A 14,148-nucleotide genomic window follows, 5' to 3' on the forward strand; every position below is an offset into this window, starting at 1 on the left:
AAAAGCATTTCTGGAATGGTTCACTTGCCATGATCATGCCTCATCCCTTAGGGGACAAGGAAGCAAAACTCAATGGCCTCGTCAACAACTGAAGAAGAATCTCAAAACAAGAGGACCAAGCACATTGAGGGGTGGGATTATCTTCTGAGGTCAATATGAAGAAATGGTTGATCTGTGGAAAGTTTTGCAGAACAGAAGACCAAATTCCAGATATATCTGTCAAAGCCTTGAGTAGAGAATATTCTGGATCAAACAAGGTGAAGATGAGGTCATAAGAGTCTAATAAAGAACATGATCCTCCATCAGCTGGCTATGCAAGACACCGTCAGGTAAAGTTGGCTAAAATATTTTTTGAACAAGTCTAACTCACATCAATACCGTTGTAGGTAAACACGCATAACGATCATAGAAGCTAAAGGTACAGTATGAACTGTGAGAGAGGAGCTGCTAAAATCTTTTTCAAAAAATTGGTCTGGCATCAGGTTCCTGTACCCCAGGTGAGTAGTAATGTGCTTATTCTGCATGCCTTCACAAAACAAACAAACAAAAAAATAAAAATAAATTTTTTTTAAACAAAATTAACTCAACTGCCACATCATCCAACTTTTCAAAGTTTGCATGTCATGTATTGTCTTTCAAATCCCTTCATCCCCTTTGCACGGTAACGCTTTCCCACAAACCTACTGCCGTTTTCAAAACTATTCAGAACCTGTTTCTCTCTCCTCTCATCATTAGCCCTTCTTCCAATACAAAAACTTTCTTTCTCTCTCACAGCAAGTCATGAACCTTTATCTCTTTTGTGTAGCTATGATCCTCTTTTCATCTCTCTCTCACTCTACTCGTCTTCCAAGTACTCCTATAATGGCAATCGAACAATCGCCTCTTTCTCCCACTATTAACACCACTCCCTCTTCCCTATCATCCCTGAAATCATCCCCAGAGCTTCACTATTTCACTCCCTCTACTACTTTACCCACACCTGGATCCTGCTCTTTTCCTATAGTCTTTCCTTTTCTGACAAACCCTGTTTTTCTCCCATATATTGAGAACTCTATGTCTCGTCACTCCTCTGATTTCATCAAAGAACACTTAGTGGATTTCATCTCTCAAGTATCAGAGGTCCCTGAGGATGATCCTAATCAGTATCTGAACTCCTCCATTCTGAACTTAGTGACTCTCAAAGAGTCACCAGAAAATGAAGCAGCGCATAACATCATAGCTATCGCTGCTGAGAGTCTGATGAATGAAGGAGCATATCTCTCGTCTGAGTATCAGGGGGAAGAAACTCTATTCCTAGGAGATGTAAGAACCACAGTACTCCTTGAGTCTTTGGCTCATGATATGTTCTCAGAAAAACCTTCTGAAGAACCTAATTCTCTTCTATGCAAACCCACTCCTGCACCTCCTGATCATTCTAAGCTCGTAGAGTCCTCCTCCAAATCACCCTCTATCAGGTCACATCAGCAAGAGATTTTTGAGTCCACATTGCAGAAAAGTAAGAGGAGTGTCAAGATAAGGAAAAAGAGGATAATGAATCCAAGGGAATTTGTCACTAACAAAAGTGTTCCAGTAAGTGGGATTGACAAAAATGCTCCAAGGGAACCTGGTTCCTTAGTACAACAATCTATGAAAACTCAAAAGTCTGGGGATAAAGCTTCCGATGAAACTATTGAGCAACAAAATGGTTCATCCGTGAAGGGAAACAACAAGTCCAAAAGGAGTTAAACTGAGCAAGCCATGTCTGAAGTTGATATTGTGGGGGTTAGTAAGCTGGAAAGGAATGTTTGGTAAAGGGTCTAGCAAACAAAAACAGGAAACTGTTAAAGAACCTGGTGCACTGAGGACCATGTCCTGTGATAGTGGTCTTTGGCAATAGAGATTAAGAACTCATAAAGTCTTGTGGGGTAGTACATTTGACTCAGCAATTTCGAAGATGGCCGGTATGAGACAAATTCTTGAGATTGTGGAATTTCAACAATGGGAATACTTGTTTGAAGGGAGCATGCCTCTGGTGTACAAAGATGCGGTACAAACTTTTTACACATATCTCTTCACTATTGAGGGGGATCACATTTGTGCGCTAGTAAATAAAGTAGACATTGTACTTGACTCTTCAACATTGGGAAAGGTTCTGAGAATTCCATGTGAAGGGATGTCCTCAGTCAAAGGTGTCTGTGTTGTAAACTTCAGGAGAGCCATCATGAAGGAGCAAGCTATTCAGTATGGGGAACAGGTGCATAAGAAGGTATTGCTTACTGAGTATCAACTTCTCTTTGAACTGGTCAATAAGGTGCTCTTACCTCGTTCTAATAGGTGATCTATTGCTACAAAATCGGATATGGTCTTAATGAAAGCGCTTGATGAGTCTGCCCCAATCAATTTGCCAGCAATCATGATAGATCATATGCAAAAGGTGGCGAACTTTAAAGGTGGGAATCATGGGCTACCATATGGCTTTCTTCTCACTCAGGTGTTCAGATTCTACAAGGTCCCCTTGGGGAATCCCAGAGTAGGTACCCGCAAGCAAACCTTTTCTAAGACCACTTTAGAAGAATGTGAATGTGTAGAAAGAGTTGGTAGAAGCATCTCGACCATTTCTCAGCTGATCAACGCTCAAAATGTAGCTTTTGAAGAGATCAAAAGGTTGAGGGCTTGAAATACCATACTGGAGACTCAGCTCAGTCAAGCAGTTAAAAGACCTGATTCTGTTAATGAAGAAGTTTCACGACTGACAAAGGAAAATGATAAACTTCGGGCACAATTACTTGAAGAACAACTGTCTGCAAATGCTCGACTGGACCTGGTTCTCAAAACCATTGATGTCTCTTCTTCCAAGTCTCCTTCTTCTAGTGTCCTCTAGGATCCTCTTAGTGTCCAACTATTTTTGCTCTAATATTCTGTGGCTGCTGTTTTATTTTTGTTTGCTTTTGTTTTTGTGATAGCATGCTAGAATTCACCATTACTACTCATGTCTTGCTCAGTCCATTGTAAACATTAATAAAACAGCTCCCCTTTTGTCTGTACAATGCTGTGTTCCTCTGGCTTCTTTTTTCTTTCATGTTATGTGTACATATGTGGCATGAGCTAGCTGTGTTAGACTTCTTTATTCTATATTCCTGCTCGTGCTCTTTTTAATGATGCCAAAAGGGGGAAAGATATAAAATTCAGGGGGAAATTTGGTGGGAATATCATATTTCAAGAGAGCTCTGAGATTAAGGGGGAACTTTGTGTAGTTTCTGGTATCTTATCTGGTTATTTCTGCTCTAAACAAATACTATCCATGCCTAAGTTTGTCATCATCAAAAAGGGGAAAATTGATGGGTTTTCAATGTTTTGGCCTTATGCTTCTTATGTTTTGATGATCTAACAAACTTGTTGTGAAGAACCAAATAGAAAACCTGCCCACATGGTATACATTTCAACTGACGTGGTTCAAGTCTGAAAATCAGCAAATGAATGAACGACCATAGGGAGGAACACAACAGGGACCTGGTGACCTAGTCCCTTAGGGTTCTCCGACACAAGTACAAGTCAGTGATTGTCCGCAATCATTATAAAGAGGAACACAATAGAGACCTGGTCCGTTAGGGTTCTCTGACAGAAGTACAAGTCAATTGTACAGCTGGAACGTAACAGCAGAAAGTGGCCATCTCGCAACTATTACAAAAGAGGAACACAACTAGGACCTGGTCTGTTAGTGTTCTCTGATAGATGTACAAGTCGACTATCCAGCTGGAACGCAACTGCACAGAAGTGGTTGTGCAGACAGTACACCAGTCACTTCTCATTGGGAAGAAGCGTGTACCAAGAATTAACATCACTATCTATTGTGATGTCTTTTGTGATATAACAACCTGGTGCAAGGCACAATATTTTTGTACATTCAGTGATACTCTCTCAAGCATAACAGTGTTTATCCGGCATTGAAGTCATTGGTGTGTCAAGAACAAGAAGACAACTCCATTAAGGATCAGTTTCTAAAAGAGTTTATGTACATCCGTTGTTGAGTTGTAATCTTGTTATTTGCTCTTCATTGCATTTCCTAGTTTGCTTCCTTAGAAGCTTTGTCTTAGGAAAAAACCAAAAATCCATAAACCTCCAAGTTTATGTTGTGACTAGGAATAGTCATAAGTTTAAAGCCTTTGTAACTAGGAGAGTTATAAAGTGACTTGTGGTGAGAGCATCACAAGTTAGTTGAAGTCTTTGTAGTAGGGTTATTGCAAAGTGACTTGTAATAGAGAGATTGCAAGTTAGTGAATTTAAAAGCCTGCAAGAGTAGGTCGTGGTTTTTTTCTCTCCTTGTGTGGAATTTTTCCACATAAAAATCCCTTGTCTTCTTTACCTTCTGTCTCTATAGCATTCTCAGCATTATCTCATATAGGATCAGGTACTCTACAGTTTGGTGGACTAATACAAACTAACAGTAAGTAAATTTTTTGATGGGTTCTTTTAATTATTCTGATTTGCTTGTAAATTTATTTTATTTATTTTTGGTTTTTAGGATGAAAAATATTTCTATTGGGAATGGTAAGATGAAGAGCTTCCTCCTAGAGTTTCAAATCTCATATGTAGTTTAAAGAAGGAAAAGGAAGCTCTAATCCGTGAAATAAATGCTCTCCAAAGGAAAATTTCATCTTGAGAATGTTATGATGCTCGTCGATCATGGAGGAATAGAAGTCTTGGAATTGGAAAGAAATGTTCTAATGAAGAAAGTGACCGACTTAGAGTACTCAGTTGTGCTTGATGCTAAATTTCGGAAGAAGATGTGGATTTTCATGTGTGCGATATTGGGATGTCTTTCTATGTTCTTTGGATCAGTATGAAATGATATGTAATGTTAGTGTTATTGTGGCTTAATTGTTGTCTTTTATTATGTAATGAAGCTTTATGTTTTTATGCAAGGATTTAATAAAGTCATTGCCGTTTATTTTGTTGTGTCTATGACTGAGTTTATTTGCTATGATAATTAGTTTGGTGTTGTCAAATGGGTGTCTAAGTAAACTGATATGGAGTTGTGAAATATTTGAGAAATGACTATTATAACTGACTCATATATGCCCCTGTACAATTCGAACTAGGTCTAACTTGCCCTCACATATATTTCACATAGCATTATGAGTCTTCCGTTAGTGATGGAGGGCATATACGAGCCCATTTGTTGACGACAAGGGCAAAATAGAGACCAACTTTTAATGGAGGGCTAGCATGTCCTATTTCATATAGTAAAAGGGCATTTTAGGCCCTTTTCCGCCGCAAAAATACTTTTTCTCAAAAGTGTTTTTCTTAGAAATACTTTTGGTGAGAATCAACTTGTGTTTGACTAATTAATTTGAAAAACACTTCTGAGAAGCAATTAGTGTTTGGCCAAACTTTTAAAAAATGTTTCTAAGTATATTTTTCTCAAAAGTGCTTTTTAGAATCGCCTAATATATGCCCCGGACATCAAATACGGCCTACGAAACAATTTCCACCCACTCGAAATGACCACATTATATTTTTTGGCATTTTACAGCTATAAAACTGCAAATCCGCGCAAGTCACAAATTTTTGTGTGCTATAGTCCATGCCTTCCGCCTTGGGCCCGGATGGATCCGTGGTGGAATCGCCTAATATTTGTCCCGGACATCAAATACGGAATAAGAAACAATTTCCACCCACTCGAAATGACCACATTATATTTTTTGGCATTTAACAGCCATAAAACTGCAAATCCGCGCGAGTCCCAAATTTTTATATGCTATAGTCCATGCCTTCCGCCTTGGGCCCGGATGGATCCGTCGTGGAATCGCCTAATATTTGTCCCGGACATCAAAAATGGCATAAGAAACAATTTCCACCCTCCCGAAATGGCCACATTATATTTTTTGGCATTTTACAGCCTTAAAACTGCAAATCTGCGCGAGTCCCAAATTTTTGTGTGCTATAGCCCATGCCTTCCGCCTTGGGCCCGGATGGATCCGTCGTGGAATCGCCTAATATTTGTCCCGGACATCAAATACGGCCTACGAAATAATTTCCACCCACTCGAAATGACCACATTATATTTTTTGGCATTTTACAGCTATAAAACTGCAAATCCGCGCGAGTCACAAATTTTTGTATGCTATAGCCCATGCCTTCCGCCTTGGGCCCGGATGGATCCGTCGTGGAATCACCTAATATTTGTCCGGGACATCAAATACGGCATAAGAAACAATTTCCACCCACCCGAAATGACCACATTATATTTTTTGGCATTTAACAGCCATAAAACTGCAAATTCACGCCAGTCCCAAATTTTTGTATGCTATAGCCCATGCCTTCAGCCTTGGGCTCGGATGGATCCGTCGTGGAATAGCCTAATATTTGTCCCGGACATCAAATACGACATAAGAAACAATTTCCACCCACTCGAAATGACCACATTATATTTTTTGGCATTTAACAACCATAAAACTGCAAATCCGCGCGAGTCCCAAATTTTTGTATGCTATAGCCCATGCCTTCCGCCTTGGGCCCGGATGAATCCGTCGTGGAATCGCCTAATATTTGTCCCGGACATCAAATACGGCATAAGAAACAATTTCCACCCTCCCGAAATGACCACATTATATGTTTTGGCATTTAACAGCCATAAAACTGCAAATCCGCGCGAGTCCCAAATTTTTGTATGTTATAGCCCATCCCTTCCGCCTTGGGCCCGGATGGATCCGCCGTGGAATCGCCTAATATTTGTCCCGGACATCAAATACGGCATAAGAAACAATTTCGACCCACTCGAAGAGAGAATCTACTTTTTGTTGATTCTCCAAAACTGTTTCTGTAATGATTAGCCTAAGGGGTCGTTTGGTTGGAATACGATTTATGCCGGTATAAGTTATGCTGGGACTATTTATGCTGAGATTATTGTTTATTCATTATTTGGTATGTTGATTAAGAATGACAATTGCATAATTTCTAAGAAGAAAGTATAAGTTATATTGGTGCTAATTACCCCATATTCTATAAGGTATAAGTTATTCCAGTGTTAAAATTAATACCGGGATAACTTATACCTGATTTGCTAACAAAACAAAATATTAAGGTGATATTAAATTTTTATACCACTCTTATACCTCGTACCAAACGACCCCTCAGAGAGTTAAATTTTAAAGCAGGCTAGGAAAAATAAACATGCATATTGAATTATTAATCACTATTAGGCCTCTTTCCTTATGGATTCTCGTGGTGATAATTTTTTTTCCATTTATGTTTAGACGTACCCTACACAGATGCGGAGCTACTATGTCGGTTAGGGCGGATTTGGATGAATTTAGTAACTTTAGTTCAAATTTTATATTTGTCTAAAAAATTCATTAAAACTATACAATTATTTAATTTGGAATTCAGTAATTTAAACAGATTATTACTCTAAATTCATTAACTCCAAATTTTGACTCCGCCTCTGATTATACAGAGAGCTGTTCTCCTTCTTTCTAAGATATGTATCTCATTGTCAATATAAAGTTTCAAAAGGTTTAATATGGGACTTCCACTTCATTCATGGTGAATGCCAGAGAAGGATAACGAAGGTGATAGATCTTGAGAGATTAATACTCAAATCTTAATAAGATAAACAATTAGTAGTATTATAAAAGCAAAATCTGCTAAATGATCTTTCTCTCTGTTTAAAATAATTTGTATTGTAAATGATTGCCAAGCCCTTCAAAATTTTAACTTGCATTTGCTATTGTCAAACACACGTCACTCGATCTTTGTAGGAATGTATTACTCCTTACTCCATTTGTTTCATGACGAGTACTCCATTCCCGTTTCATTTTACGTGACACATTGAAGTACGATGGTCAAATTATTTAATTTTGGTATCACTTCGGACATAGAATCATCAGGCTTTTGAAACTAATAATTATATATTTAGAAACTATATAAAAGTAGTATCAGCCACAACTATTAGCAATTCAAAAATTTAAAATGCATATAAAATAATTATAATCAAAGACATTTTTGTAAGTCTCCAAATAATAACGGCGTTTGCATAGAAAGTGAAGTATTTATGAGTTGAGGGTGGAGGGGAAGTGGAAGAAGAAGAAGGGGAGAAGGAGAGGGAATCCGATGCATGCAATTGTAAATTGCGTAAAAATTGGACATGGGAAAGTGTGAAAAGAATAAGGATTATGTAGACTGGTAAGTGATGAGAGAAAAGCAGAGAAGACTATGGACTAGACATGTTACGTGTAAACATGGACCTTCGAGGAATCCTATGGAACCTCTGAAAGTGATGTCGTGATTTTAAATCGTGGAGTACATCATCTGCCAGGTGTGAACACTGAACAGATCCCAATTTTCAAAAAGCAAAATTAGTATATTTCATTTCTTAGACCAAGTTTATTTAATTACGGCTGCTGCCCAACAACTCATTCGGCGGGAACTCGAAAATAGAAAATTTCAGATTTGCGCCAAAGGAGTGAGCCCTACGCTGCCACTCAATTCATTGCTAAACTTTTGCTTGATTACATGATTGATTCACCGGAAATAAGTGGGTCAAGGCATATCGTATTATAAGCTTCCGTTACGTGTGGAGTCCACAAAATGGCCTGACCACATTAGTAACTTGTTTGGCCAACTTTTTTTTTGGACAAAAGTGTTTTTTTTTTTTTTGCCAAGCTTTTGAAAGGAAAAAAGTGTTTTTGAGGAGAATCAGAAGCAGTTTTGAAGAAGCAGAAAAAAGTAATTTCTCTCCAAAAGCACTTTTTTGAGAAGCACTTTTGAGAAAAATACACTTAGAAGCAGTTTTTTAAAGTTTGGCCAAACACTAATTGCTGCTCAAAAGTGTTTTTCAAACTAATTAGTCAAACACAAACTGCTTCTCATCAAAAGTACTTTTTTTTTTACTTCTCAAAATAAGCTGATTTTTGCAACTTGGCCAAACGGGCTACAGGTCTTACTTTTAATATAAGTGACTTGATTAATATTGACATTAATGAATTTAATAGAAATTAACTTATTCAAGAGTTTAATTATTAGTATTGAATTGACCTTCTTGTAAGACTATAGATGAATTTGGACTTCTATCCTACTCTATCCATCCATCATCGCAATTCGCAAGGATGGAAGCTAGGAAACTACTTCACGCCATTGCTGATTGCTTTTGAAAACAAACCATTCATTCACATGTATCCTTCAGAACCCTTACTACGGTCTACTGCAAGTTGGATATAGTCCTCGACCATTAGATCATTTGATGGTCATGCATTCAGTTAGCAGTTTGAGAAGCTAAATGCTTATCTGACATAGACGGAAAATTATAGCGCTTGTAAATAAAGACGATGATAGATCCATAAATGCACTCTCAATTCCATTTTTGTTGGTATACAAGTACAGTGGGAAAAAAAGAAGGAAAATAGCAGTGCATCAACAAGGATACACCAGTGTATGAGCACACAAAACCCAGCATGGAAGGTGAACCATACATACGTATATGTAAGTTGCACTGTTCCATGTCCAAAGAGACTCAACCCAGTTCCAGAAGTCACCAATTCTTGCATTGTCAAGACCTACTAATGCTCCCTTCCACAAATAATAAGTGACTGGAGGGAAAAACATAAATGTCAAGACTACATTGCAAGCCGCCCTAAGAAACGACTTCAAGGTTTTAGCTTTAGCATCGAGTCTCAATGGTCTAGACATTAAACACATAGGGACCAGAATAATTGCTCCGATTTCTGCAGTTGCAAAATTTATGACTGACATTATGCAAAGTCCAGTACAGGCAGCAGCAATTGTCACTGATTTCAAAAGAGTCCATTCCATTCCTCGAGTATGGGTCATGGATGGAAGAGTAAAGGAGGAACCCAGAATCACTTGTAAGATCAAGAGACTGGACGCTGAAAGCATGATCCAGGTTATGAGGTTGGTCAGAGGTGCGGAATCTGGTACTAGAGACAGAAAGTGCGGAAGCAATGTTACAACGGCACCCCAAAAGTGGACAATAAACACGGTCTTCGCTGCATGAAGCCATCTCCAAGATCCAAATGTGATGGTAGGGATATCAGAAGAAGCTGGAAAAGTTGAGACCTCTTTGTTTTCCATCCCTGAATTCCTTCTGCTAGCATCAGCAAAAAGAGAAGCTGCGACCATTGGAAGGGGAGCAACAAGCAAGGCAAAAGGTATCATGTAGACTCCAACAGACACAAATCTATTTGGAGAAGTCAGAAGATAGAGAAAAAAGGACTGGTGAAACTTCTCGAGCAGATTATTTACAGAGCGGATCACTCCTTCAACCAATCTGCAATAAGATGGAAATTTTGAAAGACGAATCAGCTGTGCTATTACTACAAAATATAAGGGAACAAATAAGAGGTTATGCAATCATTAGCAAGCCAAAACCACTTCCAGAGTTCTGAATTGGCCTTCCCTTTTCCATTTCAGGGGATGCCCTAAAATGATCATCCCTCTCTAGTAGTAGAATTCATTATCCCATTTTGTATTTTCTTTCTAGATGAGCCCATTTTTGTCCATAAAAATTTTAAAAAAACACGAAAAAGATAAGGTTTAACTTCAGAAAGTAAGATAACACTGGACATATTTTGAAGTTAAATAGTCCCCCCCCCCCCCAAAAAAAAATAAAAAAAATAAAAGAGCAACAGATTGCAAGAAATGAAGAAGCACCTAGGGCTTTGATCTAGTGGTAAGACGGCATCACATCATGTGTGGGTTGGGCGCACGTCACAGGTTCGATATTATAAGCTCGAGACAAATAAGAGGACAACAAAGCATACATTGAGCCATATGTGGACTGTGGAGATGAGTCTTATTACTCAACTAGCAAAGTTGACTTCTTTTCCCTCCTTTTTCTCTTTTGTCTTTTAATCCTTTAAAGTGAGATTTGAAGAATCGACCACTTCTTATTGGATTGTTGTTGGCTAAACGCATAGTTCTCTGAACCACATGACTTCACCCATGAAGCCATATGCCCTTGTTGCATGCTTTGACGCTAAGAGATGGCTTTTAATAACACTGGGGGAGGGAAGGGGCACTGAATACTGACCTGCCACCTTGCAAAAGTAACTCGCTAGGCCGGTTTTTGTAGTTTGCTAAACGTTTTGACGAAATTTCCATAGTAATGGCATCAACTTGATAATCACGAAAAACACCATGAGGACCTGTGGGAACACCCAGTGCCTAAAATAGAATAACAATTGCAACATATGAATAGGGGTCCAAATTGAACAGAGTAATATACCTAACTTCCAGATGTACATAGATTAATTGTCCATCTTAAGATGCTTTTCGTGATTGAAACTTATGGCCTCCAACTGCAAGGGCACGCAATCACTGAAGTATATACCTGGTTATATAATGAGCTAGCAAGTGTAGCAGCGCCTTCAATATATTCTGCAACAGAAATACCGAAGTTCCATTGGGGATTCAAACTTCTAGCAACTTTCCCCAGTTTCTGAAACAGTTCACCCAGACTTCTCAACCACCAAGAGTCGAGCAATGACCCCAATTTTTCAACCTTCACCCGTAACCCCTGCCCATTTACAGCCAAATAGTTCACAACATTGATCAGATCAAGGTTTGGCATCTGCCCATTGGATGCTTCAGCATATAAATTGAGAACATCTCTTTCTGCTTTCTCACTGCCATCTGTAACCTTTATGACAAGGGCAGCAGCCATCGTGCCAGCACGTAGAAAATCATTATGTCTCTTTTCTCCTGTTGTTGGACTCGCATTTGATTCAAATACACCTCTCCCAGAACCACCGAATGATGGTGTGTGATACTCTCTTAGCCATGCAACAACAGCAGCATATTCCCCGTGCTGTGAATCCGCAGCAAGCCATATGATATCTTTAGCTAACCACGTCACTCGAGTAAGCAGGGAGAAAATTGAGTATGCAATGCCTAGTGATAAAGCCTCACCAGTGCTGGTCTTTACAGAATTATAAGGGGTCACCAATACAATAGCCTCCTTCCCGTCACCATTTGGAGCTCTTATAAATCCAACTGTATTGATGCCATATGATGAGCAACTATAATTCTCTTGGACTATTCCTTGATAAGGACTGGAGAAAAAATGCAGGGGGTTAAACTTATTGACTTGAGGTAGGAACTTATGAAAATTAACTTCACCGCCCAAATCTGTTATATGTTGTGCTACCAATTCTTGAAGTCCTCTACATCCACGAAAAACAAATAAATATATTAGCTATAGACATAGTAGATTTAGGCCGTCGGAAGTACATAAAAAGAAACAAGGACTTACAAAGGTACTAGTGACCTCAAATAACCTCTTCTTATCCCCCTTACAAACCTCAATATAAGAAGTACAGTGATTTTTGATAGGAGAGGTACAGTGATTTTTGATAGGAGAAGTACAGTGGTTTATGTTGGTGAAACAATATTGGACTCCCCAGACTTGGTGAAATCAGACAAGACATTAGTATCCAACTTCCCAATTAAGTTATTATCTAAGTTTTTATTTTGCTCCATCATTATATAACGAAGGAGACGAAAGGGTATAAACGGGTCAAAACCTTAATCGGCACAATGCTATTAAGCCAATTCAACATTTTCCTAATCAATCTTCTTTATAGAAATAGCAATCGATCAATGGGGAGCATAAGCAAGTTCACCGGTAGAAACCATTGTAATCGATCGATGGGAAGGTCGAAGCTAACTGGGGCAGGAGAAAACTAACTCATATTAAGCACTGCCCCAGAATCAACTGATACAAAACTTGTAAACAAAACCATATAGAATCTTTACTATATTTAGCTTTCCCTGACAACATAGCACAAATAGAGAAGGAAGTCCCTTATTAGGTGATCATCTCTAAAGAGTATTTGAGAGTGTATACATTTCACCGAATTAAGGACATAAGTATATTTCATTAGAACATATCAGTTAGCAAGAAAACTAATAAGAATGGACTTGGGCCTAACTCAACCCCAAAAGCTAGCTTATGATGTGAGGATTGTCCAAGCCATATAAGGAGACCAAGGACCTCAAATCCTTCTGATGTGGGACAACTCAACAGAAACAATGTTCAATTACTGGTTTCTACTAAGGACCTGGTCTACACTGGAAAACAAACAACATGGAGGAAAGATATTCGGCATAAATAATGTCAGAGGCAAGTACATACATGCTTGAGCTATCAGATTTGGTATCAAAGCTAACGACCTTGTTCACAAATGCTCTAGCCCGTGAAACATCGTCGTTTGAGAGCATGGGACTAGCAGAACCTGCAAAATAATGGTCGAAACCAAGTGTAAGGGTGAGTCTTTTTGAAACAGTAAGCACTAGAATTACACATCGATAGATTATAGCTAACCAGGCATGAGGGCATTTTCGGAAATGTAGGTGTTCTTAGCGAGAACAGGTAAGAGCAAGAGAGCAAAAACCCCAGCTGCGCAGCAAACCACACTGACGACATACCAAAATGAAACATTAATCAGCGAATAATTCAAAACCTTTAAAGCCTTCATTCATATGATTGCTTGTAGTAGTATTTACATTAAAAGTATCCGCAAGCAACAAAAAGAAAAAAAAAAAAAAAAAGTGTTATGAATTCAGATAGAGAAAGAGGAAGAGGCGAACCTGACGACGAAACTGTGGGAAATAAGGAAGAGACCAAGACGGATGATTGGTCGAGGCTTAGGCTTGGCTGACTCATCTTCCGCTTCCGCCATCGTCTCGATCGGCCTCTATACTTTCTTACTTTGAATTCGGATCTATCACTCCGTGCTCTTCATTGCGTCGTCAGTTCATTGTCTCAAACGACGTCGTACAAGTTACACTCTTTGACTCCTTAATTCGGATCCCCGCGGGCCACGACAATGGGACTTTTGGTATCTTAATGTGTTTTTTCTTTTCAATTTCTATTTTGGGAAAATGTTTGAGCTGAAATTGAAATGGCAAAATACCTTATTTCTTCAACTGTGTATTTTTATTTCTTCAACTGTGTATAATTTCTTCAACTATAAAAAGAGCGTACTCTTTTTATTTCTTCTTTTGAACCAATGACTCTTTATTTCAACTATGTATTTTTACTTTTTCAGGTAAAATCTATAAAAAAATATATATATATTTTTAGAGCACTATAATTTAGAGCTATATAAAAATTATAGCACCAAAATAATTAATTTTAAACTATGTATTTTT

At 38.5% G+C, this 14,148-nt stretch overlaps 1 protein-coding gene across 2 annotated transcripts; it reads right to left on the reverse strand.

The window, feature by feature from the left end:
- Nucleotides 1-9,311: 9,311 nt before the first annotated feature.
- LOC107831123 (uncharacterized) lies at nt 9,312-13,815 on the reverse strand. Of its 2 annotated transcripts, none has more exons than XM_016658854.2 (6): nt 13,585-13,815; nt 13,319-13,410; nt 13,130-13,229; nt 11,327-12,047; nt 11,027-11,160; nt 9,312-10,264 (listed from the first exon to the last, which is right to left on the reverse strand). In XM_016658854.2, the coding sequence occupies exons 1-6, from the start codon at nt 13,674-13,676 to the stop codon at nt 9,391-9,393; spliced, it is 2,013 nt and encodes a 670-aa protein (XP_016514340.1). In that variant the 5' UTR covers nt 13,677-13,815; the 3' UTR covers nt 9,312-9,390. The 2 variants fall into 2 exon arrangements, with proteins under 2 accessions (XP_016514340.1, XP_016514339.1); XM_016658853.2 differs by having other exon boundaries at nt 11,327-12,158; nt 13,585-13,814.
- Nucleotides 13,816-14,148: the final 333 nt, after the last annotated feature.

The sequence above is a fragment of the Nicotiana tabacum genome, chromosome 3 (genome assembly GCF_000715075.1).
Source record: "Nicotiana tabacum cultivar K326 chromosome 3, ASM71507v2, whole genome shotgun sequence".
NCBI classification, from domain to species: Eukaryota; Viridiplantae; Streptophyta; class Magnoliopsida; order Solanales; family Solanaceae; genus Nicotiana; species Nicotiana tabacum.

Bases quoted from the DNA above. Each gene is read 5' to 3' on its own strand.
- LOC107831123 (XM_016658853.2), bottom strand. From the start codon at position 13,676: ATGGCGGAAGCGGAAGATGAGTCAGCCAAGCCTAAGCCTCGACCAATC. The intron at 13,411-13,584 runs GTTCGCCTCTTC...GTATGTCGTCAG, and splicing joins TCCCACAGTTTCGTCGTCAG to TGTGGTTTGCTGCGCAGCTG. The intron at 11,161-11,326 runs GTATATACTTCA...ATTCTATTTTAG, and splicing joins CTAGCTCATTATATAACCAG to GCACTGGGTGTTCCCACAGG.